General features: G+C 42.0%; 1 protein-coding gene across 8 annotated transcripts; it reads right to left on the bottom strand.

Moving 5' to 3' along the window:
• Positions 1 to 311: 311 nt before the first annotated feature.
• pax3b (paired box 3b) lies at positions 312 to 27,909 on the bottom strand. 8 transcript variants are annotated; one of them, XM_044202869.1, is made up of 9 exons: positions 27,032 to 27,909; positions 26,217 to 26,452; positions 25,944 to 25,998; positions 25,297 to 25,470; positions 10,952 to 11,151; positions 9,838 to 10,000; positions 9,154 to 9,368; positions 5,728 to 6,007; positions 312 to 2,110 (listed from the first exon to the last, which is right to left on the bottom strand). In XM_044202869.1, the coding sequence occupies exons 1-9, from the start codon at positions 27,114 to 27,116 to the stop codon at positions 2,076 to 2,078; spliced, it is 1,443 nt and encodes a 480-aa protein (XP_044058804.1). In that variant the 5' UTR covers positions 27,117 to 27,909; the 3' UTR covers positions 312 to 2,075. The 8 variants fall into 8 exon arrangements, with proteins under 8 accessions (XP_044058804.1, XP_044058806.1, XP_044058802.1 ...); XM_044202871.1 differs by having other exon boundaries at positions 25,297 to 25,440; positions 27,032 to 27,904; XM_044202867.1 differs by having other exon boundaries at positions 25,944 to 26,001; positions 27,032 to 27,902.

The following is a 27,909-nucleotide window of genomic DNA, read 5'->3' as shown; positions in this document are numbered from 1 at the left end:
CGGGGGCCAGTGGGGGTATTAATACACACCAATGCAGATGTCGGAGCATTTACAGCCATCCGTGAGAAAGCCTGTTGTGTTCAGTGTCAAATCTAATGTCTGGTGATCCCCATTTGGCCGGGCCTATTTTGGTTGGAGGGTTCACATGAGCGCCTTCAAAAGTACATATTTGTCTCCGAGTGCACTTGTATTCCTCTATAGAGTGAATCACAATCACTCGCTTTCTTTTTCTCAAGTTGTGGCAAAAATAAATACAAAGACTCCATTTAGTAATTACCATCAGCTGAACAAAAAATGAATAAGACAGCAGCTATTTTCAGAATTTTTATTTTATTATAAATAGTAGTGATAATGCGCTTGTACACATGACCTTATGTCAAATCGCTTTGTCCAATAATACAAAAAATATATCAAAGGAATGAAAGGACTGGTTCATTCTAACATGGACAGATATACAAAACAAGATGCTGATGAAGGCACTCTGTTATTCTGAGCCGTAGTTTGATGGATAAAGTATTGTCACTCACTTATACGTTGTGGGAAATTTTACAATGACACACTGTACATTTGTGACAATGACTATGTCTGGAATGCGTTGGAAACTTAATCGGTATTTCCTGCATATGCAAAATGGAAACAAAAAAGGACCCAAGCAACACAAAAAAATAAAATAAAATACAGTTTTGGCTTTGTCATTCCTGGTAATTTTCTGTTTACATTGGCATGCCCTTGATGCATTCTTTTCCTCATGACACCACACTGACTTAAGTCCTTACAAATGTGGTCCCCTCAGAGTCCTATTCCAGCAATATTAACAATGTTTCGCATTTGTTTTGGACCCAAAAGCCTTCAAAGGCACATGTGTTGTTCCTTTGCAAAGTCCCAAACTAGATCCAGAGCATGAATCCAAAGTGTTTCATAAGACCTTAAGAGGCACGTTTGATTTTTTTTATTGTTTTAATGGTTAGGTTGACGCTAAGATACATGATATTGCACTTCTGGTCAGCTGGGAGAATGGCTGTCTTTAGTCTTAACTCTCTCTGCCTCTCGGTTTCTCAAGTGTCTCTCGGTCGTGACTTGTGACCTGGTGGCTTTTTCTCGCCAGGAGAGGATCTTTAAAGGTTTTTTTTAACCCTGTGATCGATCTTGCTTATCCCCCCCCCCCTTTTAAAGCCACTTCTCTGCCGCCCTCCTCTACTGCTCGCTCATCTGTCACTTTCACTAAAGTCACCCCCTGACCTCAACCGAGTTCCTCTCTAAAACTACAAAAGGCCAGGATCCCTGCCTCACCGTCCGAAACATCAATGAGACAGAAGGAGTAAGATAGAAAGGCGAGAGGAGAGAGAGAGGGAGAGACAGAGGGGGAGGAGGCAGGAGGAATGTTTGAATGAACTTTCTCTGCAGTACAGCTGTGGTGTACATTAGAGTTTCTGATACAATAAAACCCACAGATTCGTTTGTGCACGTTTGTTTTCTCTGTCCCTGGAATTCCTCTCTGTGTGTGGGATGCAGAGATCTCAAATAAATGCAATAAAATCAACAAAGCCCTTTCCTTTTCCCCTTTCAGCAGATACAATTTGGGGATTCATTTGGAGATATATGGAATTTCATATGTACTCATGTGGCCCTAAGATATGTAAACATGCTCCTTCAAGCATCGGCTCAAAGGCTGGTAGTCTGTGACAACAGATGTGGGTTTGCTGTCCTCACAAAGACTCCACAGGCACACACACAGTCCATGAATTTGGTCACTGTATTTGCCAGTGGAAAGTGCCTCTTCATGGCACTGTAGGTGGTCAGAACTCTACTGAGACAACCATGTTAAGCGCTGACATCTCTGCCGTTCATCTAGAATACTGATGCAGCAATGTTCACAGTCAATCAACAGTTTTTGGTCTCATATTCCCTCTTGTGGTCCCTTCTTTTTTGCCCATTTCTCCAACAAAAATGAATAATATAATGTCCTGCAGTAGAGAATGTGTCCTGGTAAAGGGTAGCAACATTTTGGTCCAGATATTAAAAGATTTCCATCGCTGTACACACAAATGTCCCTCTGTGAAGTCCGAAGCTCATGATCAGGTGATTTCAGGCCTCAGATAAGGAAGGGCACCTGTAAAAAAGAAGGGATAAAACAGTTGTTAAATTATTACCAGTGAAAAGGGATTTTTTTTAAAAGGTGGAAAGATGATAAAAAAAGATATATGGCTGCAATAAATTTTGGGCATGTGTTTTAGCGTGCCATTCCGCTAACATATGGCTATTGTTAGCATAGCATGTGCTAACAGCAGTTTGGGGTGTAAGGTCAGTGGAGGGAGATGTGAGAACAGAAGTGTGAGGATGCCTCAAATAAATACAACTACTAGATTTCTCACACTCAGAAGCAATACATTTGCAATTACAGTAAAAATGCAAACTGGAAGAATCTTTTATCCAGGGTATGATGCATCATTTAGTGTACATGCTACATAATATTAAAGTCCCCACCCCCAGAACATTTTGAACAGGTATCAAAAATGTCTCTAAAATGTTTTATTTATGTGGATTTGTAATATTTTTTGTATTCAGTTAACTATTCACTTGTTTGTTTTCTGTAAATTGTATTTCCTGACATGGTCTAAATGCAGCTCCAAAGCCTCCACATTGCTAGCAATAAAATATATTATTTATTTATTGTCCTTAAAGTAGTAAAATGTTTAGTCGAAAAATACTGAAATCAGCATATAAAATACCCATCATGTGATATTTTTTAAATTGTAGAATGTAACTCTACAAAGTTGCTAAACCCCCCAAATTCAAGAAAAATAGAGGACATACCCTCACCGACAAAAACTGGAAGAATTCTATATGGGAATTTCAATGCACTGATTAAGACTTTGTTTTGTTGACACTGGCTTTACATCCTCACTGTTGTCACCCAGACCCCACTGCTGTATGTGTAAAAATAATAACAATAATAATTGCAAAATCCACCTTAGTTTTCTTCAATTTGTTAGTCAGCTATAATATTTGTTTTATGTAATGGACACAATATGTAGAAAAGTAATGAAGTTGTAACTCTTTCTCTTGCCACAAACTGATCTTGCACATTTGATAATTTGACAAATATATATTCCTTTTGTTGATCACATGACAATAACCATACAGTATGTTATCCTATAAGACACAGTGGTGTTGCTTATGTTTAGAGAGGTCAAACCAGACCTGCTATGAAGAAACTGTTATAAAACTCCAATAAGAAAAATTTAAACAAACTTATTTGGGATTAGGGAGGAGTAGTGCTGTGTAAAAAGTACAGTCTATAGTAGTATTAGTAGTACAGTATAGTAGTTAGTGTGAGCTTTGATTGCCACAATGGCTGAACAGGTAAAAAGTTCATCAACAGAGGATCCAAAGAGAAAGACTGACAGGTGACCTCTGCAAAGCGCTGTGCACAAACACCAGTTTAACGCCAGCTTAGCAACAGAGACATTACCTAAATAAAAACAAACAAGTATTTCATGGATTACCACTGTAGTTTCCGTGAGGCAGTCCAGTGAGAGCTACATGTCGTCAAAATGTGCAGCAGTATGGACCAGTCTCTTACACTGGAACCTGGAGCCGCACGATTCAACACTGCTTCCCCAGCTGACCTCACTCCTAGCACCTGTTTCTAATAGCCGCCCTGCCAGAGGCTATTAGGATCGGTCCACCCCCAGAAAGGACCTTTCCTCTACAGCTCCAAACCCAACCGCACACCGGCTATCCAGTCGCATTGATTAATCACATCAAGATGGACTGCTCAGGCTTGTAACGCTGTGGAGGTGTGTGTGAGTGTGTGTGCTGTCCGGATGGCTGCCTTTGAGCTTGTGTGTGTGTGTGTGTGTGTACACGCACAGTGCCACATGCTAGAGGTTTTTCACGTGTGTCGCCCTAATTCTTTATTCTGTTCACTTTGAGATATTTGACCGAGATATTTCATTAGACATTTGCTGCTCTCGGATATTAAGTCAGATATTCATTTGATACATGCCGCCCCAAAGAGCTACATGCAGTCGGACTCGTTGGACCGTTGCCACGCTCTTTGAAGGGCCCGGTTGTCTCGAGGTTGCCACAAGGTCAGTGGATGAACCTGATTGGTCAACCCCCTGTGGACCAAAATTGGAAACGGCGGCCGCTGTAATCATGCTGTGACGGAAAATGACGTTGCCTTCCAAAGTTCGATGGAGATTTGTTTGAAGTTGATTTTAACCCTTAAAGTAACAGTAATGTGAAGTGAAAAGACCCTCTCACTGCTGGACAGCTAGGTATTCTCTGAGGACAAACAGTCTGAGGAGGGCTATCGCACACTACCGGAGCTACACTTTACCCTGATGGGAGCTGACTCTACAGTCTACCTAACCACAGATTTCAGTATATGTGCTGGGCTGATCGCTTCACAGATGGAATCAGATCTGCACAATTAACCCCAACACTTGAGACTGCATGAGTGGACCCGCAAAAATGTTTGCTGCCTTTAACAAGCAGTACTGCAGTGACCTGTGTGTTGTCTGCGGCACGCACAACTGCTTTTTTTCATCCCTGGAATCAAAGCAAGGAATTTGCGGTTATAAGTTACATGTCTTGGACCACTGGACTACCAGAATGCCCAATAATCATACACTGTATCGACTGACTTGGTTCAGATGTTTTCACCTTAATTTTTCACTGAAAATAAGTGAAAGACCACTATAAAACTAGCTAGCGGTTTGCACTAGAAAACTGGAAAGGTCTTCAAATTACAGAAGGTCATAGATTAAAAACAGTCCTGTGGCTTTGTTGTTTTGTGGTCACGTGATCTCTAAACCCTGAGACAAGCTTATTAAAAATGTTGACAGATATATTGCAGTTTTGTACACAAGTTACACAAGCATGTCAGCAACTGCGAGAGCCACACAACTACTGTAATGCTTTGTAAAATCATTCACATCATTACTAAATGCGCAAATCATCACTGAATCAAGCAATGCAACAACATCGTTGTTGTTATAGCTGCGCAATGACCACCAACTTTATACTGTCTGTACGTCAAGCTATGTCAGTGTGTTTTTTTCCTCTGTTTCCTCCGCTCCTTGCTCTTAATGGGAACATTAAGGTTTCTAACCCAGGAGCAGGGTGAGTTTGTTCAAACCAATTTTGCATGAAGAACTATCAAACTGCAGAAAAACCCAATGAGACCAATTGAAAACGTGATTTATCTGATCGCAGTCAATGTTCATACTGCAAATGTACTCAGACAGAAATACTTTATCCATTCTTGACGCTCATCAGCCCTTTCCTATTCAATATGATTAAAGTTTTCATGTCAGGACCAGGATGTCGCATTCTTTAAAGCATGTCAAGCATCACCTAAAGATTATAAACTAACCGCAGTCAGTGGGGATGGAGTCAATTGATAGTGGCAGTGCTAGAATGTAACTAAGTATATTCACCTAAGTACTGTACTTAAGTACAATTCTGAGGAGTATTTTTATTTTATGCTACTTCATAATTCTACTCCACTACATTTTGGAGGGAAATAATTTAATATGTCTTTTTTGTGTTTAATTTTATGATTCTTCCTATTCTCATTGCTTTCACTCTGTTTTTTTTTTTTTTTTACAAATGAGTAAATGTGTAAGCAAAGATTATTGTTATCACATGTGGTATTTGTTTGAATTAGTTCGTTCAGGTCTGGGTGTGGAAGTAAAAGGTGAAGTTTATTGACCTTACTTTGTCCGTACTGGCCGTACTGGTAGGACGCCACGTGGTCGACGGTGTAGCCTGGTGAGCTGTAGGAGGGGGTGCAGAAGGACTGGGAGCTGGGCAGGGAGGGCAGAGCCGACATGGAGGGAACGCTGGTGAGACCCTCCAGGCCCTTAATGTGATCCATGCGCTGGCTGCAGCTGGCGGCCATGCCAGCAGGGGGCTCGAGGCCGCCCGTCAGAGGGGAGATGGCGTAGTCGCTTTGGGGCTGATGTGGCACACCGCCCGGGTTCAGCAGACCCATCACCTGATTAGAAGGAAAGAAAGAAGGATGAAGGAGAGAGAAGTGAAAGTTAGATTAGTGTATTTTGTATTCTGTCAGAGCACTGAGAATGGCTCTAATGTTAGCAGGACTTGTCGTATTTTTGCGGTAGTTAATACAGTTAACTTGTGTTGAAAATGAGCAGAAGATAATGGATTTGTCCCCTTCCATTTGTTTGCTCATGTAGACATCATCAGTGGAATTGTGAAAAACAGGCTGAATTTCACCACTGCAATGTGGAATTTTTTAAATTTCAGTGACCATACTTTTTTACAAATAAGACAAGAGGGGGTGGAGCATCATATGTGTAAGATGTGTTTTCTGTTGTGTTTTTAGTTTCTGACAAGGCTTTATAATATGTTAAATATCTCAAATTTTTAGCGTACAAGCACAGGAGTATGCGTAATATGTATCAACACAGACACTGAGACAAACACACACACTCACATAGGAAATCCCCCTGTCGCGGACATCAATAGGCTCCCAGCAAACCCGTCCCAGACAGAGATAGCACCAGAAAGGAAGAATTAAGCAATTTGTCTCAGATCCACGGCTCCACTTATTTTAAAATTCCTTTTTGACACTCCTCCAAAAACCCACAGCACAAGATAACTTATCTCTGAGTAAGATATGCCGACAAAGATAACACAAAAGAAAGGTCTGTGTGAGCTCGGCTCTGTTCGACCTCAGAATAGATTTGCAGTTTGAGAAATCCGTTAGTTCTTGACCTGGTCTTTATTAGCGACCAGATAATCAAATTTGGGGGAATATTCCTTGGCCAGCAAAGGACGGAAAAGAGCCGTGGGGCAAAGTGTTTCAACTGGTTTCAAAACAGACTTGATACCACCGACCCCCCTTCAACATTCGCTAAATTTACCTGTCCATCATCAAAGTGCTCAGTAAACCGTTAATAAGACATTGAGACTGGCTTTATCACTTATGAAAGTAACTCTAACTGAACCTGCTACCTCTAAATGTATCATATCCCACCTCCTTCTCAGCAGAGCAAAGGCCTCAAGGCTCCTCCAGTTGTCCTAATAAGAAGCAGGTACGCTGCTCTCTGGGTCCTCTTGGCCCTCTAAGTGACATATTATTCTACATCCACACACACACATGGTCCTGCTTAAGTCATTTCCCAAGTAGGGGAGGTGAATGGAGGAGTCCATGTTGATTTGGAGAGGGGAGTTGTGTTTCCTTCCATGCCCAGTAACATTTTCCTAAAAAATTAACCTGCGTTTGGAGGGTTTGCTTTGAACAGAAAGAGAGTAAGGATACACTTTGGCTTAAACAAGCCACAGGGAGAAGGGATACATGCTCTTTAAACTGGTGGACTCTAGTTTGGTGACTTGCCTGCTTGTGCTTTTGTCTGTATGCCTCTATCTCTTTAACCTCTACCCATCATCCCTCTCTCCTGAGCCTCTGCCTGCCTCATGAGATGGCTGCTAGCTGGCCCATCCAGGGTGTTTCATATTGTAACGCTGCCGTTGCCAGCGGCCTAAGTCAGAGCATCCAGGAGTTAGCAGGGAAGAATGTCGGGATGGGGGGAAACATCTGAGACGGGGCATTCCATCCCCGCTGTACAAAATATATACAAATAAATTAGAACCTTTGCTTTCACGTGGAGGAATGTCGAGGCAAACATTTTAAGAATGCAATCACAACAAGCTTCCCTTGAGGCTATAGTATAGTGTGGAGTGTAAAGCAGTGTTTGTGCACATACACGATGCGGTGTCTAGCTGTAAAGTATATTCAGTTTATTCATGTTTTAAGCATGCCAGCAGTGTATCTCTGTATGTTTGAACGCATATATGATGCTTATTCAGTGTGTAAAAGTAAAAGCATAAGGACAGACTCAGCAAATGGTATTTTCAGAGGAAGGGATCCTCTCACAACACACACTTATTGCCCCAAACACATACAACATGACCAAAAAGGAAAAATGAACTTATTTGTGAATATAAATGACTCCTGTATCGCTGTTCAATCTTCCAATCTAAACAGGTTGAAACGCTGACTTAGCCATGCTGCTCAACCATGTCGTGTAATATTTGTGTAAAAGATGTTGCAGAATCCTTAACTGATCCTCAAAATGTCATGGAGTTGATCAATTATCTACACTGTGTGTGCGTGTGTGTCCCTGTAATGACGTGGACCTGTGAGCATGTGTGTATCGGTTCGAGTGTGTCTCTGTCTTCACACTGCTGCTGCCTGTTCTCTGAGGAGTCAGACTGCGCCAGGCTGAAATCTCATTTTCTGCCTGTTAGGGTCTCTAACTCCTCCGTCTCCTCTGCTGTACCCTCTGTCTAGGTGCAGAGACCTTGGGACATCATGCCTGGATAATTGGCTGTAATTGTCTTTTCACTTCTCATTTGTCACACACTCAATTGTCCTCTGTCCTTCTCAAGTCATCTTACTTTTCTCCTCCATCAGTAAGTGACCCATCCTCCAGTACTGCCGAGGAGTGTGTGATTGTAGCACTTATGAAGAGTTTATGGTGTATAGTAGACGAGTGGATGAATCGTGTGTATTTATGTGTTCCACACCTGGGTGAAATATTACTTGAGAAGAGTGTTTAATTTTTTTAAGCTCTTGATGTATTGTGTGAAGTGCCATGTCTGACAGGGTAAATCATGTGTATCTCAACTGGGTTCAACTCTTTGAAATCATGTTCCAAATCTAATTCTGCCCAGCTCTGGTGTGGCATGTTATGGGTATTATCCATGCAAGTAAAACTATCTTAGTCTCGAGAGGCATGCAGAGTGTCAAACACACAAGTCTTATTCCTGTCAAATTAATAAACTGCAAAAAACACAAACTTAAATCTTTTGACTAGTATGACCTTTGTGTTTTTCTTAAAACAATTTTTATGGAATCAAATCACATTGTCTCAACAGATTTCCTCTTAAAAGTTGAAACTGTTATTGATACGTGTGAAGTTATTTTATCTCACTAATTGATTTGTTTTACTTTCTTTAAGGAAAAAATCGTAATCTTAATCTATTAAATTTGAGACTAAATGACATTTCTTTTAGCAGTGCAGTCTGCTGCTTTATTGGCTGAGCTATATTCATCCCAATTTAATGTCTGACTCAAAGCCGTTCAAATACACATATTTTAGGCTGTAGTCTCACCTGTGGAGAGAGTCCGTTTCCTATGGCGGGGTTCATGGGATTGCCTGGTCCTCCGGGGCTCACAAAGCTGTCCGAGTAGCCTGAGAAGGAGTGGCGCCCGGAGGCAAGGCAGTAGGCAGAGCCTCCTTCTCCCTGGCCCCCACCACCGGAGGCTTGGTGGCCCGAGGAGGGAGGGAGAGGCTGGGGCCGATGCACCGTGCTGGGGGGCTCTGACACTACCAAAGGCATTACAGAGAAAGTTCAAACACTTTTAAGGATTGTCAGTTAAAAGTTGCAAAATATAACTGCTAAGTGGTTGGTAATGAAAGGGCAATTAAAACCAAAACAGCCCACTTGAGCAGTTGTTGCTACTGTGTCGAATTTTCACTTGTTCAGAATGTATAAAGAGGAAATGTTCGGAAGTTTTTATTTTGTTAATACAAAGGTGAATATTATTTCAGAAAGTCTCATGCAGGTTATTTAACAAACAATTCCAAAATTGACAGTTTCAACAAGTAATGATTATGCAATGAAAAGCAATGCTTCAGTCAAATTATACTTTGTTTAATATAAAACTATTGATTTCAAAAAGATATTCAAAAAGCACAAGTGCACAAAATGCTTATTATTTACACTAAGGATAGTAACTCACAACTTCTCTCCATGACTTCTCCACACTGTCAACCACTCCGTCTCATCTCTTACCTTGTGCTATAGATGAGGGGGGGTAGGTGTCAGAGAGCTGGTAGGGGGGGATGCTGGACATGGCTGAAGGTGGAAAACCCCCTGGGATCAGGTGATTAAATGCCATCAGTTGATTGGCTCCTGCTTGCTTCCTCCACCTCGCCCGCCTGTTGCTGAACCAAACCTAGAATGGCAATGATGATGATGTTTGATCAGTGTGTGCGTTATTTGACTACAGACTACAGTTTTCCATGTCTGCAATGCCGCAATCTTACACAATCCATCTATTGTATTAGTAGACATTTTTAGAAGGAAAAACAATCACAATTAAATAAGCTGTAGCTATTGAGAGCCACTAATGTAAGACGTTAAATGAGTTTGAATGCCAAAAACACACACTAACACATTAAAATAATCTGTACACAAAACAATGACTTCTCTCACAGTTCTATCGGAGCGTGAAGCTGAAAACGAAGGTGAGAGACGATGTGAGGAAAAAAAAGTTGTGTGTATGTGGTGGTGTGTGTGGGTGGGTGGGTGGGTGTTGGGGGTAGATGTGCATCATGGCTGGTTTGGCTGGAGTGTGTGAGTGACATGCCGTGTCCATAAGGACGGGGCTCATGCTGGGCCTGCTTACACTTCCCATATGGAGCCTGTGGAGGAGAATTTACTGGACTCCAGATCAGAAATAAGAAAGTCCATATTGGGCCCCTGGGAGTGAGGATGAGAGGTACGTGTGTGTGTGTGTGTGTGTGTGTGTGTGTGTGTGTGTGTGTGTGTGCATGTCTGTGTGTGTGTGTGAGGGTGTGTGTGTGTGTGTGTGTGTGTGTGTGTGAGGGATGTTCATAGTAAGGACAGGTCATCAAGTGCATGTTGGTATGTGTGAGCAGAGTGTTGCTGCTATCTTGTAAACATTTTCTTGTTTTAACTTCTGTTGAAGGATTTCATGGTTCTCTAAAAGGCTGAGGGAAAATTTACAACCCTTGAGCTTATAAAACCCTTTCAAAAATCCATCATATGAATTCCAGTGTTTAACCAGCTAAAATCTCTTTTTATCTCTCTTCAGTTCCTAAAAAGATGACGTTTTGTAGATATTGACAATGGATATACAGCATTTGCATGTGCCCTCTTGTACCTGGACCCTGGCCTCTGTGAGTTTGGCCCTCTGAGCGAGCTCCTCCCTGGTGTAGATGTCGGGGTAGTGGGTCCTCTCAAAGGCCCTCTCCAGCTCCTCCAGCTGCTCTGCCGTGAAGGTGGTCCGACTGCGCCGCTGCTTCCTCTTAAGCGGCAGATCAGGCTCGGACTCCACGTCTGAACCCTCATCTGAGTGACTCGCTGTTCAAACACAGGAGAAGGAAAAATAAGATCATAGAGAACAATCAGGATGAGATTTTGTTTAATTGGGCAAAAAAAGTTGATGTTGTCTGCTCCTGAAATGATGAAAGTTTCTTCCTGATAACCCCACATACACACATTCAGCTTAACAACTTCAGCAGAGGCCCTCTGTAAAACTTCACATAGACTATTCAGCAGAATGGCAAACTATTTACTGATCTGCTCTCTGTTTTCACTTGTTTACTTATTGTTTTCACATGACCGCATATATATTTTTTCTTTAAACACTCCCACACACACACCATCAGACATCGGCCTTCCTCATGGTCTTGTGGCCAAACAGACCTCCATTCAGAAGCAATAGTCTGAGCCTAAGGAATAATCCCATTGGACAAGACTCCCAGGGCACCACAGGGGGACTGGTGGACTAAAAGCCACACAAAAGGCTAATTTGGATCCAGGGGCCATTCTTTGAGCGTGTATGTGTGTGTGTGTGTGTGTGTGTGTGTGTGTGTGTGTGTGTGTGTGGACAGTAGCCAGGACGGTCAGGAGCGGTTGCCTGGATGAAGGACAAACTGTTTAGTCAGGTGAATGCTGGTCTATTTATCTAAAACTAAGTTAAGCAGGAGTAGATATGAGTCCGTTTTCTCTTTTTCAAATCGCCCTTTCTTTTCCTCTCTCTGTCTCTTCACAAGTATGAACTCACAGTTCAGACTGGGCGATTTCTGTAGCAGCCATGTAGTTGATAATCAGATATCATAGTGAGTCAGTCTCAAGGTTTAAGATATAAGTCGTCAAGAGTCTAAATAGAGCATAAAAAGTTTAGCCCTAAAAAACTGTGTTCAGTACCAATTTACAGTGATAACCCAGCAATCTCATAATTCAAGTCAAGTCTTAAGTCAGTAGAACCCAAGTAATTATCCCTATATGTAAAGTCTTGGGTCAAGCTAACAACATTTTGACGTAAGATCTCACCTCTGACCTATGATGGGACTGCTGTCCTTTACCCACCTCCCCTCATGTCTGATACACACAGACAAAATAAACCTTCAGAGTAAAAGAGAGAGTAAAAAGTTCATTAAAACAATTGAATTGAATTGATACTGAATCTAGGGCTTCAGTTATCAGCTATTTTGATTACCAATTAATTTTTGATGAATTGTTTTGTCATTACAATGTCAGAAAATAGTGGAAAATGCCCATAAAAAAATGATATCAAACTGAGAAAAACAGAGAAGCTGTAACCACAGAATATTGGACTTGATAAATACATTAATTAATTTTATATTGATCGACTAATTGATTAAGCCACTAATCTTTCAGTAACAATTGAATCAATATCCTGAATTTAAGAAATACATTACTTGTATTTTTGTCTCGTCATCAAGTGTGATCTTCAGCCTGACTGAGCTGCAGTGATATTATTGGTCCTGACAGCTTTTGTGTTTCTACTTTTCATCTCTGTCTCAGATCAGTATTATACTACTATGAACTATGTTCTATAAGCCAGCAGCTTGGTTTTTAGCTCAGTACTTCAAACACTCCATTGGCTCCCTTCGAAGTTCACCAAGGCCAATGCACCCACTTTTTGTGTTACACTTAATTAATTCCCCCTCAGCATAGGGGAAGTTTTGTGTGCAGCACTGTATTAGTTCCCCCTCAGAAGCAACAATAAAATACAAGAGAATCCAAAAAGCTCAGGGCCCCTCATGTGAAACTGATCCTCTCTCTCCCTTCGGCGATTTTCTCCTTGCAACACCAATAGCAGTGGGAGTCAACTTAACATGCATTAGGAGCAAATTGGTAAAGAAACATTCAAGCATGAGGGAGGCAATAAGTAAAATATTTTCAAAGGGGGAGCGAGAGAAATGGAGACATTTCCTTAAGCCTCTGCTGAATTTTGCACTCATAGATTGCCAGCTCTTTATCAACCTGTGTGTGAGTTTAGAATTTGAACAGGAATGATGACTCTAACACTAAAAGGGTATACATCTCCTCAAATCAGAGAAAAGAAGAAAAACAATCTAAATGGCCACTGTGTTGCAAACTTCAACTCAGTCAGCTGTATTGCAACTTTTTACACACTATTTCTTCAACAAGGTGACTTTTACAGCTTGCAGGCCATGTCACTCTCAACCCAACAACAAACTCGCCAACATTTTATATGACTAGTAGGGTTACAGGGCTCGTGTTTTAGATGGTGGGGAAGGAATTCGGGTGTAGAGTGTGGGGCTTTGGAGTTTTGGACAGGATGGTTGAAAAACAAGAGATGAGGCCTTTTGTAGCCTCCCCCCTCTCCAGTTCCTGCATGGAGGAGGGCCACTAGGAATGCTTTTTCGCTCCCCCCCGACTTTAGCAGCATGCACGTTCCTCAGCATTTCACAGGGATTTGGGCCCTGGGAAAGCTGAGGCAGCCGGGAAAATCCTTAATCACTTTGGAATTACCTATCGGTTATGACTGCTACCAGGGTTTTGGGAACTTTTCAAAAGAAGCGACAGAGTGGCACCTCTGAAGTCTCAGGAGTCTAATCGTGATACAATCCTGAATCAGACCCTTTACAGAGGACTCAAGTGGGCTCATTTGTTTCACCTCACTTTGTTGGATTGCTACATCACTTGATGTTACGATACAACAAGATAAGACGATGGGACGAGAGCAAATGCACTGCACTGAACATCATACAGCTGACAGGTGGAACACTAGGTGATAAAAATGGCTACCAGCATGTATAAAAAAGTGTGGAGAAAACCTCAGACATTTTTCACTTCAAATAATAGCAAACTATCCCAACAAACGCTTTTGCACTTCGGCACGCCACCCTCCTTAAACAAGCACCACCTTCTCCTCCCTCTTCTCTCTCTCATTCTCCCTCCTTCTCACCCTCTCTCGCAGCCTCTCTTTGTCTCGCTTCTCCCCATCTCTCTGTTTTCCACCCATATTTCTCTCTGTGACTCTCTGGCTCTTTGTTGCTCCACAGAGCTGAGGTCTTTGCCGGCGATTTCCACGCTCCATCTGTGGAATCCGTCATGGCTCCCTCGGCCCTTCACAGTGGAGGGCTGTCACCTGCCCCACGGGGGAGCTGGAGGGGGGACATAAAGAGGCTCCGCAGAGGGCTTAGGGGGGTGGGGTGGATGGGGGCACAGCCAGGGGCATTCTCGCCCTTCCCCCTAAAAAACTACCCCCTTCCTCCAAAGGGAACTGTAAGAGCACCTGAGGGGGCGAGAAGGGCAGTGGAGAGGGGCAACAGGGGCTGTTGTTGCCGATGTAAATGTACCCATGGGGATAGTCTGTCTGGGCATCTGTGTTGGTTTTTGTTGTTGGTAGAAGCGTATTATATCCACGGTTTGTGGGCCCTCTTCAATGCATGGACACAAGTTGAGGTGAAAGGAAGTACGTCCCCCATCTTCTCTCTTTACTTATACTCTAAAACACAAAAGTCTGTCTCTTTTCTTAGTTTTTCTGTTTCTTTTCAGTGCTATGGCTGTACGTAATCATTCTTGAAATCATTATGGAGCCTCTAAAAGTAAGAAATCAACCATCAGGTGTGTTTGCGCCTTGTCCCGGAAAATGCGTAGATTTATCAGTTTACTGTGAATGGTTAAAATGTGAAAATAAGATGTAAAGAATATTTACAATAGAAAAATCTGTCTGAAAACTTAATTATAAAAATCCTATTTGCATTGCAAAGTTAATCATATATTGATTTTTTAAATGATTTTGAGAAACTGCTTTCTCAATTTTTTTGGAGATCACAGCACTTTTTTTAGAAAGTAAACACAAACTTCACTTTCTTATGAAAGCATTTTCTGAACAGTCCTCATCACAAGAACAGTGTCCTGTTCTAATGGAAACTGCCTTTGGACGCATGTCGACAAAAAATCTGGGTGAAATCAATTAAAACTGATCTGCCGCTTTTATATATATGGCTATTTTACATCACTTAAAAAGCTACTCCCTACTAAAAGTAACTTTCACTGTGGCTTTCGGGTGGTGAATACAACTCGTTTTGGTGAATAACAATTTTTCTGACATTCTTAAATCCTCAACTAGGGAATTATTTGTGCAATTGCAATATAAACTCACAGCAACTTCCTGGATTTTTGTTTTCATTTAGGACACTGCAAAGCTTAGTTTGCTGTAAAAACAAAAACCTAAAAGAAGTTTATTCTACTGCCGCACTCATCACGCAGGTCTGCTTAAGCATCAACCACATGCCTAAAATTCTAAAATATAATGTAATGCAAATTAAAGTGGCAGGTGATGAAGATTCATGGGGTGACACATGGGGTGTAGAGAGTGTTTTGGTGGCAAACTTGTTCCAAGACGGAGGGCAGCAACCCAATCACCCCTGAAGCTCACTACTCCCCACAGCTTGGCTCAGAAGCTCATAAACACACACACAAAGACTGCAGCACTCCAAGCACATGACCTTGTACACACATGTCCACAGCGCGGCTTCCCCTGATTCTATATGCATTTTAGTGCTACGTTAATCGAGCTTGTCAGCCCTGAGGCGTCTCCACTTTAGCGTCCATTAACAGTACTCCCCCTGCTCACATGCCTTTAAGTGTGGTCAAGCACAAACACACACACACAATACTTTCCAAAATGATCTTTGTAACAATGAAATGTAAAACGTCGAATCAGCATTAGGAAATATATTTTCTCTCTTACTGAAACAAATAGGACGAGTGGGAAAAGTAGATGGGGGGGAGAAGAGGTTGAAACCTTTCCCCTGCTCCCCGGATCTTTCCAACCATGTAAACCTGTGGTTTCAGAGTGCCCCGTTTGCCGTCATCGCCTCGCTATCCCTAAGATCTGATCACATTGATTTGGCACCGTCAAATAGACTTGGCCAATCAAATTATCCACTCTAACCGTCATATCGCTCCCTGCCTGTATACATGTACTATATCTTAAAATGCTGGTGGGGGGGGGGGCAGACATGGTACTGGCTCTTGTCAGTTCATCGAAATATGAGAAAATATGAGCCTGGGTAAAATTATCTGAGTAGGAGAAGGCCTGGAAAAGCAGCCTCGGCAAGATCGCTGGGGAGCCGAGGAGCATTAAGCCGCAAAATAAGACAGGAGCAGTTGGAGGGGGTGGGTGGAAGGGGTTAGAAGAGAAAAGAAAACTGTTTAATTTAACCAAACTGAAGCCCTGAGAGGCACACAGTGCATGGGACTCCAAGCCAAAACAACCTCTCCAGAGCCAAGAAAGCCCAAAATGGATCCTGCCGTGCAACGCCATCCCAGGGAAGAGAAAAACGAGGAGGAGAAGAAGGAGGAGAATAAAGGATTTAGCTGAAACAGACTGTTGGAAAGACTTTGGCATTGCGTTGAGTTTTTTTTGGGGGGGGGGTTAGGATGGGGACACAAAGGCTTAAATATGTCCACTGAGACATGAGACAGTACGCATTGAGCATGTATGCATGTGTGTGTGAGAGACAGATAGAGAGGGAGTGAAAGGGGATGTGTCTAACTTGGATTTTGGGACTTGGGGGAATTGACTGACCATATGTGGACTAGTTGCACCCCTCTTCGGACATCCCAGCAACTCTTCTGGGGCTTTGGTTAATAGTAAGTGTAAATTGAGCCTCTGACACGTCTCCCCCCTTCTCTCCACCTACCCCTCTCAAAAAACACAAAACAAAAGGCAGAGGAGACAAATGCAGCATTTATTTGGGCGGGCCGACCATGCTGCTCCTATTCAGGAGCTGGGGGACTAAGTGACTGGCCGACTGCATTAAACAGTATATAGAAGTCAAGACAGGCAGATGCTGGGCCGGATAATAGCTTTACTGACAGCTTATGGACCCATCTGTGACTCTTTCTGGTGGGTTAAGAAAAATATGGTGTGTGTGTGTGTGTGTGTGTGTGTGTGTGTGTGTGTGTGTGTATGTGTGTGGGAGGGGTGTTGGAGGGTGAACTCACTTGACTTGCTGAGGAGGAGTTTCAACCTTCACAGTTGCCCTAAATGAGAGTGTGCCAGAGCTGTGTGTGTGTGTGTGTGTGTGTGTGTGTGTGTGTGTGTGTGTGTGTGTGTGTGTGTGTGTGTGTGTTGTGGGGTTTTTTAGCATGGGATTGTGATTACACAAAAAAAATGACGTGAGCAATGATGTCGTCAATCACAGCCTTGTTATGCTACAAAAAAATGACATGACAAAGGGGATGAAGGAGTCTGATGCTGTCAGCAAAGAATTATGGGAGTCGTTGAGGATGTAGGGGGTATCAGGAAATGGTTACCTGTCATTTGTAGCTAAATGTGTTTCTAACCCTGTTTCCTGTGTAGTGCTGGGGGTGAGTGACCCTCCGTGGCCCTCTGACTCTGCAGTTCTTTTCTGTCTTTTAACTCTGAAAATGACTCACAACTCCAGTCAGCGGGGAACTTGTTGAAATCCAACAACGTGCGCTGTTAGCACGTTAACCATCATTCTCACTTTGTATAGTTGACAAGGAGGATGTTTGACAGTTTCATCTCTCTTAATTCTGCTGTCAGGTTGCCCCTACTGACTACAGCAGCTATTAATCTTTCATATGAATTCATGTGAATTTTCAAAAAATGTTCAAGGCTGTCATCAACAACACAAAAGCAGTCCATAAGCACATACAACTGTAGTTGTATGGCAAGAACTTTCCCCTTAAAGTTACAGTTCACCCCCAAATCAAAAATACATATTTTTCCTCTTACATGTATTGCTAAGATAATCCACAGATTTGTTGTCAGCAGTTTCATGTAGGAACTATTTTTTCAAATGTAGTTTTCTGGCGCTTAGAGCACCACAACCCGAGTGCCATCTAGTTCCATTATATTCAAAAAAGGCAGACATCTCTATGGCCGAAACTGCAACTCACACCAAAACAATCTAGATGGATAAATAGCACTACAGATAAGAGGAAAAATGTGTATTTTTTATTTGGTGGTGAACTGTCCTTTTAATATCGTGGTCATGCTTAAACAAAGTAAGGAATTGAAAAGTGAGGAATGATCCAGTGCAATTTAATTTATGAAATTTTAACAAACAAAATGCAAGTATAATAAGATCTAGTGAGCCATTTAGAATAGCAGTAATGTACTGTATAATGCTGCATTCATGTTATATGAGTGAGGGTAGTTTCCTACTTTTTACCTCAACTTTCAGATGGTAAATATTACTAAGGAACTCCTGGTTTGGCAGTGAATCCCTATTTGAACAAGGAAATCCCTGTAATCAAGTTCCACAGAGCAGTACATTCATTCAAAAAAATGAACAAAATTGATTATTTTCATCGCACACTGCATTTTGTAGTTTGAACTGTAAAGTGTGAAAGACAAATCTATCAAAAACCACAATTCTGAGTCTACTTGATGCCTTCAAGTTTGAGAGTGTGCACATCGGTTACTACAAAAGATATTCCCACATGGCATGACTACAGCATAAACACACATTTTAAGCCTCTTTTCCGACGCCACACAAAAGCTTCTGGGCTAATTAGTTAACAAAGCTCTGAATGAAAGTCAGGCTTCATCAGTCAGGTGATTGACAGCTGCCTGTCCCCCATCAGCAGCACAGACGCTGCATTTACTGGCCTCTGGCTGGCCTCTGCAAACTTTGACACTCAACCCTAACCCCAATGCACACACATGCACATACGCACACATTAAAAACAATCATGCTCACCAACTCACAGACAGATGCATGAGAGGAAAACACGCACTCACATTCTTCCTTACTTTCTCAGAAACACACACAAACACACATTAAAAAACAACCCCCCCACTCCCCCCAGCTGTTGTGCCTATAGTGCATACTTGCAGCAGATAAAGAGGGGCCTTATTCTAAGGCGAGCCATTCTACTTGACCTTCGCTGGGCCTTTTCACTCTTTCAGTCCCTTCAAACCGTCTTTGGGGCTCGCTCACTCTCAGCTCAATGTGGCTAGTCCATCATGGGTGAAGGCTGGGGCACTACAGCGGGTCTTGAAGGGGGAATACCCCAAATACCCCCTCCCCCCTACACATACACACACACACACGCACGCACAAGCCCCCTCCCTCTCAGAAATCACCCTGACTTCAAAGTTGGTGTGCATTCATTAATTGCCCTTTGAATTGATATCAGAGGGTCACAATAAGAGTGTGAAAGGAAAAAGAGGCTTTAATGAAGCATAGAGCACCCATTCATTTGCAGATAACTATGTTTTCATGCTTGAATAGTCATCATGCATGGGCTTATTAGAAAAAACTCACGAGAGAGGGAGGAGTGCAGGATGAGGAGCGAGGGACAGAGAGACAGAGAGAGCCCCAGGGTAGAGGAGAGTGATTTGGTGCTCGCCGCTTGGCCCTCGTGCCCCCCTTTGCCCTCGTGCCCAGGGACTCACTGAGTGACACATTCATTCTTTCAATGGACAGACAGAGCCCTCTTCACCAGACACTTGGCTCAGGCCAGTAATAGCCAATAGCTATTATAAGATCCATCGAGACCTTATTGGTTCTGTCTTTGTCAGATTTGATGAGACAGAAAGAGCAACTGGCAACCTATTAAGGCTACAACTAACGATTATTTTCATTATCAGTTAATCTGCTGATTATTTTCTCAATTATTCAATGAATCGTTTGGTCTACAAAATGTTAGAAAATGGTAAAAAAAAAAACAAAAAAAACATTTCCTAAAGTCCAAGGTGTCGTCATCTGTCTTGTTTTGTCTGACCACCAGTTCAAAACCCAAAGATAAAAACACCAAATTTTCACATTGGAGGAGCTAAAAACAGAGAATTTGGGGCATTTTTGCTTAAAAAATTACGATTAATTGACTAATCGTTTTAGCTTTACAACTTACTGAAATCGTTCAAATGAAATATCACATTTAATTTTGTAAATAGTTCATTCTGTGTTCAAAAACATCTTTTGCAATTGTTAACTTTTCTGACTACAGTTGGGCATATCAGAGCACTGCCTTGAATGCCACCGTAAGTGAGAAAATGAGGCAATACAATTGAAGTTATTGAACATTCATGTAGTATGTAAAACATATAATAATGGGACACTGGAAAATATGATGTAAAAAGTCACTTTTTGTCTTGGAAAAAATGTTTTTTATCAGTGAACACTTTACAGTCAGAGTATTTAAAATGTCACTGACCCTAAGATAACAACTGCAAACAGCTGATGCAGAAAAGGTAATGTGAAAAGTCCGTCTCTTCTCAAATGCCTCTGGAAACACCATCATGACACACTAAAAACACTGCACCTTCTGTGCTCTCAGCCCATTCTCTGCCTCCGCCTCTGCTCCTTCGCTTCTTCCTATCACTCCTCTTCCCTCAGTCCTCTCTTTCCTCTTCTCCTCTCCTCTGCCCTGGCACTGATCCAGTGTGTGCCCACATATTACATTTGCAGCACGCCATCCTTCACCCCGAGTAGCAGAGAAACCCAAGTTCTTCATTCACTTGCATTATTTACACAAACAAAGTCCTACTCCGTTTCTGTGACAAAGCCATCTAAATCTTTATGGGTCTTTCATGTATTGTCTGCTCACGGTTCCCTTTTGTCCCCCGGCCATTGGCCTGGGCCCTGGATACAATGAGCCCGGGGGAATGGAGGCAGATTGAAGGAATGCGCCTCAATAAACCTAATTATGACATGATGACTGCGCTCACCATGGTAGGGGTTTTTCAAAGATCCCGGGCTTATTCAATTAGCCCTTTCCAGGATCCCCTTTCACCAAATAAAGTTATCCCTTTGACTGTTTGCATTGCAGAGTGGAATGTGTGTGTATGTGTGTGTATGTGTGTGTATGTGTGCTTACACACACGGCTGGCCTAAATGGAAATGTATCGGCCCTCAACAAGGCTCCTCTGTATTATCTGGCTAATTTCACATAACGAAGTATGGACTCTAAAAGTTACACTGTGAAAATGTGAAGCAGGAGGAGGGAGGAGGCGGGGACACCGTGACTGTTTTAATCATTAACTTTGTCTCCAGGGTTAATTACTATGACGCTAGGAGTTTGGTACAGCCCAGCAACAGGCCTGCAGGGCCAACATTACTGCCAAATATATCAATATTTGATAGAAAATGGAGAGGGGGTGAGGATTTTTGAGTATGAATTTCTTTCTGTTTTAACTTATATTTACTTATTGCATGGGGATTTGGAAGAAAATGTGGTTTAATTTATATTTATATGTCAAAAGATAAGCCTTTAGATCATTTTAATTATTACCATTCAATATTGAAATAATTGAGCAACAGGATGTGTACACATGGTGTAGTCCCTTTTTAAAATACCTATAAACTCTCAGCTTTGACTATATAACTGCAAATATTAAAGCTTTAAAGCCACTATTCAAAAAAGCTGCTGCTAATCAGAAAATCAGACAACAGGTAAAAACAAGGCTTAAAGTTTTGGTTTGCATATTTTTTTATTAATCAAGGTATATCAAGGTATAAAATGTGCTGGTGTTATCTTAATAGTTTGCTGTTATTTCGTTTGCTGATAATATATATTACTTCAAAATATCTTGTATTGAAAAGTTACAACAAATATGTCTTGTTCCAAAGCTTTTAAAGATGAAAGTGGTGGCCAACTTAACAAATTAAAAATATTTAACGTAGGTGTTGCTACTAATCAGATGTAGTCGCTGCAATCGATTTTTAGGCATGACATTTTGAAATTGTAACAAAATATATTTATAACTTCATTTCCTTTGTGCGCTCCGCAGGATGGGGCCCAGATATGAAACGAGCTGTGCGCCTGCAGGCTGAGAGAAACAGAGAGAAAGAGTAGGAAACAGAGGGAGAGGGGCGGCGTTGCTCTGCAGATGAAAGTGAGATGAAATAAAAGAGTCGATTTAATCTGCTTGAAGAGATTTGGGGAGCAAGTGGTGGAGAAGGAGGAGGAGCGGGAGGGGGGTTGAGTTTTCAGAGCTGTGCGCAGCGCAGGACGGGTGGCCGGGGGCCCCATTGTGAAGCTGCGCTCCGGGCCAGACCGGGGCTCTCCGGGGAGAACATTGGTCCCCATTCAGCAGATACACTCTTTAATACAGTCCCTCCGTCATTAAATGTGACATTGCACAATATCGACATCATTTAGAAGACATTATTAATGTTCGAGGGTCAAGGCCGGCACTCAACAAAGAATCAATGATCATAGATCATGAGTTAGACTGGAGACGTCTCCGTATTATTAGCGTCATCCTTCAAGGCGGAGAAAGCCACTTTGCTTTGTTGACCAATTACAGTCTGAATATTATGGCAAACACAGCAATATGGCTTTATTAAAAGCTGCTGAGTCGGACAATGTTGCTTTTTCCGTTTTAAAGCACTGAAATTACAAATGCAACACGACAGCAAGAAAGTTATTCAAAGTTAACTGACGTCAGAAAAACCAAATAAACTCCGCAAAATGTATGTATAACTTATATAAAGACCCAGCAGAGAATCTAAATAATAGCTTGTGTTGGCGACTTAAAATGTTTCTAACTGGCATGTCAGTTTTGTAGTTTCTGAACTTTCTCTTTCTCTGAAAGACGTGTGCGCCTCAGCACAAACTGCATGCCACATTTTGTTACTTTGAAAACGGCACATCTTAAATCGGGGGTAAGTGTTTAATGCTATCTGTGCGCGTACACGTGTGTAACAGCGTGTGCGCAGGTTTTGGGGGCGAGCACGCATCCTTGGGCAATAGTCTACGTGAGTGGATTTCAGAGGCCTCAAATGGCATTCTGAATGGCAGTCGGCTTCTTTAGCCGACCCCAAAAGGAAACATTTTGTAGGTGAAAACGGCCATTTTCTCTCGGTGAACGGGCCCTCTAACCGTGCCGGAGCGCTTCCTGAATAATTCATCCTTCATTGCGGCCTCATAGTGTTTTGTCGGGCTTTTCTGTGGAGACGCTCTCCTCTCCCCTTCTTTTTCTCTGACTGAATTATAAACAGGTTGCCTTCTTCTTTAGCGGCGGCCAAAGCTGTTTCCAAGCTGGCCTTTTGTCCGCGCGCAGCCCAAGCGTGAGCCCCAAATAGACTCTCGCGCCTTTGTCTCCCAAGTTCATCCCTGAGCGTCCCGTTGTGCGCGCGAGGCGTGTCTTTGTGAGGAGTTGGAAACCGTTGAACAAATGTTTGATCAACTCATCTGGGGGACATTTTGTCTCCTCAGACTAGAGTCCTTTATCTCTCCTCCCCTATTTTACTGATGGGGGGCGAAGAGAGTGCTAACAGGGAAATGGTGGGCTAAATGTTGACATTTCGCTGCTTCAACTGTTTGAAAAAGCGGAAAGAGAAGGGATGGAGACTGTTGAACACATATTTGAACAACTCATGGGGGCCGTTTAGTCTCTGGTGCTTGAGGTGGACGGTGATGTGTTACTAAGTGATTAGCTTATTACTTGTTAAAACATGAACTATCTAGTACGCATTTCCAAATTTGAGTTACAATATCGCCAGCTCTAAAATTAGACTGAGGGTGAATTGTCACAACTACCGTCACCCCCAGCTTTCTTTTTTTACCCTGCCCCATTTCAGTTTAGCTGTCACCCACTGAGCCTGAGCTAGACTGAAAAGTAGGCTATAATTAAATTTTCCAAGGTGAAAAGAAATAATGTTTAAATTGATTTCATCAAGTAAAGGATGGCAAGCACATTATCAGCACAGTTTGGTTTCTACAAAGACACAAACTCACCGGCGAGACGAGTGTTATTCACGTTTTTAAAGAAATGATGTATCCATTATGGAAGTTGTAATAGCCTCATTTGGAAAGTGCCAAATTAAACGAGTAACCAAGCATGACGAATTTCCACTCTAATGACGGAAGCAAAACGTAAAGTAACACATTCGAAATAGGCTAATTAATGTATAGCGCAATAAGCCCCAAACCGCTCTCAAATGTCCAATTAGGCTACTGTCTGAGAAGCTGCAATGAGGGAAGTTAGAAAAGATGTCATGTTTTGTTCCTTGGCCTGCAAAACATCCAGTGCAACTTTGTTTTCACCAGCTTTGGGCCTATACTGTAAAAAGTCCATCTTTAAAAAGTCTTTGTTAGCAAGAAGGGTATTTTTTCAGAAATAGGAAAACAGTTTCTGATGGAATGAGACTATTGCACTTGTTTCCACGCAAATATTGATTTATTCGACCTCGTTCAAATCCACTAGGTAACAAAAGAACTAAAACAACTTAAATAGCATTGAAAACAACTTATCTAAGTGTGAATTATTTTCACTTGTTTAACAAAAAATACGATTTTTCGATTAAATGTGAGCCTAGCTCGCACAGGTGGTCACTTCTTACAGTGGACGCTGCCCTTTCAAACTCGAATAAAAATGGATTTGCTGCATTAAACAACAGCCAAACTATTAACAGCCTCCCGAGCAACGGGCCAAAGGAAATGTGAACTATGTTTCCATAATTTATTAAGGCATTACACTTAAATATGATGGGTGAATTAATAATGCTGTGGGCGGCTTGTCTTTGTAATTTGCTAATCCACAAGAGTAAAAAAAAAAATGTAAAATATGTGCACCCTAATATGCAGACTTGCTGTAACATGGCTGTTCATCTGCACTGCTTTCAAACCACTGCTGAACATATGCACACACACACACTCAAACACACACCCACTGCACACTCTCTTTTCCCGCACAGAGCCATCACCTGCTGTTTGATTTACGGTATGGTCTCATGGGAAAAGCATTAGCCGGAGAGATATAGCCGATAAAGAATTCCTAACAAAGGACGACACGCACTCTCCGCCCCCATCCAACAACTTTACAGCATGCTAAAACTTCACATGGAGGCTCGTTATACGACTAGATGAAACCATTCTCCTTCACACCCTGCTCAGAAGCAATCAACAGGTTGGAGGTGTGGAGACTGAATACTAGAGGCTACCCTGCAAAATGTGATTGTATTTAACTCACTGGAAATTATCCTAATTAGAGAATACAGGTGACTCGATAGCCTGTTGAGTTTTCACTTTACTAATATTCCCAAAGCACAGCCTAAATAGATAGTTTAGCAATTGAATACTAAATTAAAAATCTTCCCATATGGACTCACTAAGCTGGTATCTGATCAAACAGTGTGTGGGGTCACTGAGATGAAAAAGATAACCCCAGCTAAAGTTAAGTGCCAGCTATTTCTTTTTCTACATCAGCCGCAATAACTCGAGCAGTTCACTCACATCTGTCTCCTAAGATGCCTTCAATGCTGTGTTTGGCCCTCCGGTCGCTGTCCTCCAACTCTTTCTTCTCGATTTCATCTTCATCCTCCTCTTCATCGCCTTTCCCCCCGAACTTACTCCGCATGATGCGACTGATGGAGCTCACTGCAAAAGTCCGTTCAAAAGTGGAGATTACTAAAATAAAAAGTAATATATAAAAAAAAATAAGTAGGCTATTAACTGCCACTACAAGTAAAATATGCCATTAATTTGAAATAAATAAGCGTTGAAAATTTGTGAAGATTCTCTAAAAATTAAAAACAGAAAGAAACGGTAGATTTATCAGACTTGTTAAAGGGGGAAAGGTTTTATTAGGCTACATATTTTTTTAAATCATTATCGAGGAGGCTGTATGATAACCTGTTGTGGTCGAAGTTAAAAAATATAGAATATAAAGGATGAAGTCCACGTGGAAAAAAATCTAATGAAATATATAATAATAATAATAATAATAATAATAATAATAATGATAATAATAATAATAATAATAATAATAATAACAATTTGTAAATTCATTCATTTCTGCCCTTTTTTACCTGAAGGAACGTTGTTGCGGTCACATATCCCATCCTTCAGTAATTTATCCCGAATCTCCCAGCTAAACATACCCGGGTTTTCCCGCTTGTATTCTTCTATTCTCTTCTCTACGTCCGGCGTTGTTCCCTGCTTCAAAGGTCAGAAGAGTCGCAGTGTTCATTCACTTTGTTGTGGCCCTTCGGGCACAGTACATGTGTTGCCTTTATGGCTATAGCTTAGAAATCAGCAAGTTAATTATTTCTGTTAACAGTTAAGCATTCGATGTATGGCTATATAATCAAAAGATTTATATATTCTATAATTCTGCAAATACAAGCCTCTGATCTGCTTCCTCTGGTTCATACCTTGGGTTTGCTGCCTCCGATGGCCCCGGGTCTGATGGAGCCGGTCTCCTGGTACCGGCACAGAATTTTGGACACGCAGCCGTGGGAGACCCGAAGCTGTCGGGAGATGACACACGGCCTGATGCCGTGGTGGGCCATCTCCACGATTTTATGTCGGATGTGGTTGGGCAAAGGTCTGCCATTTATGAAAACCCCTCCGAGCTGGTTCACTCGGCCTTGACCCAACGGGGTAGACACTACATTTAATCAAAATATGAGAGGAACTTGTCACCAAAGCGATCCGGTGCACAGCCCGAGAAGTAAAGTTTGAACTAATCCCAGATGCAACTGAATACACCAATAACAAGATATTATAGAATGAAGCAGCAGTTTTATTTAACTGCTCCAAAAACAGATGACAATAAATGTTTTGCTTAGAAACATTTTTACGCAATAACTTCTAGCTATGAAAATACAAAATCTAATGTTATCTAATTATTTCATATAGACTACAAACAAGTTTGCTAAAAGATGCAAAAAATTATAGCAAAACTTGTGAGGTGAAAAAATAAGCTTCCAAAGTAATAATGAATAGTTAGCCTACATTACGAAATATGTCAGTTCAGCTACCAGTCAAGTAAGATGTAATTCTTTAAGACTGTTAGGTCCTATAACTGTACAAAGTTTGTGTTTCTAAGCCGAGGTTTGGGACAAGACTGACAGGTCTATGACTACATGAAAGCAACAGTGACTTATGACTAACAAGCACTGAAACTCAAATATCTTCTGTCAACATCCAGGGCTGTAACCTTCCCTTTGGCAATGTGATGCTTTACCTTCCAGTGGGAAGCCACTGCGGGGGTAGTTCTGAGCCAGCGTGGGTCGCATCATCCTGGGTATTGACCCCGCCAACGCAGTCATACCTCCACCACCCCAGTGACTATACCTCCTCCTGACGGGGAGGCTGCTGCTCCGACACCGTGTGTGCAGCAGGAGGACGTCGCTGAAATCGCCCTGTCGCCTGTGAGGAAGCTTCCTGGAAGGTTAGCCTAAGTTAATGTTAGCCGCACCCCGGGCTACAGCCAAGCACCAGTGTCCCGTGACAGCCGCGACCCTCTGAGGAGTCAAAAGTGACGACAAAAAAGAAGAAAAGTGGATTTTTTTGGATGTTAATAAGAGTTAGTTTCTTAGCCTCCTCGGTTTTGTTCGCCAGAATTCAGCCTCTTGGCAATGTGGTTGCCAAGGCGGGCTAGCTAGGACGAAAAGATTGTTGTTGTTTGTTGACACCGGTTCAAAGTGAGAGGAGACCGTCAAAAGTAGCGGAGCTCTTCTCTCTCCCCGTCAGCGCTCCCGGCTGTGATTGGTTGAGAGGGTACACCCGGTATGCAGCGGGGTGCAAGGATTGGCTGAGGCTGAAAACTTTCGTCCTATCAGAGACGCTGTCACAGTTCAGCTTAGACAGGACAGGGGCGTCAATTCATAAAACCCAAAGCTATGGCAGAGTCAGTGCATGTACTGTTTAAACTCCAAAAAGTCCCCAAATCTGCTCATGTGTTGAGTGAACTACTTGGAGGAAAGAAAAGCAACAAATGATGACTGATGACGAAGTATAATTATTTGGTTAATGTGGTAAATCATTAGTAGGTCACCAAACTAGTTTGCACAGACGCACACATTGGTCCTGATCTTTCTCCAGTAAATTACTGTCGATTAA

This window comes from Siniperca chuatsi, linkage group LG7 (assembly GCF_020085105.1).
Source record: "Siniperca chuatsi isolate FFG_IHB_CAS linkage group LG7, ASM2008510v1, whole genome shotgun sequence".
Lineage (NCBI taxonomy): Eukaryota > Metazoa > Chordata > Actinopteri > Centrarchiformes > Sinipercidae > Siniperca > Siniperca chuatsi.
The sequence above is the reverse complement of the archived record's forward strand: the minus strand, read 5'-3'. Positions and strand labels throughout refer to the sequence as shown.

Excerpts from the sequence above, each read along its gene's own strand:
- pax3b (XM_044202864.1), bottom strand. The coding sequence starts at position 27,116 with ATGACTGCGTTGGCGGGGTCAATACCCAGGATGATGCGACCCACGCTG. Across the intron at positions 26,453-27,031 it reads CAGTGGCTTCCCACTGGAAG|TGTCTACCCCGTTGGGTCAA; the intron begins GTAAAGCATCAC and ends GATTAAATGTAG. Across the intron at positions 9,369-9,837 it reads CCCCTCATCTATAGCACAAG|TGTCAGAGCCCCCCAGCACG; the intron begins GTAAGAGATGAG and ends TGCCTTTGGTAG.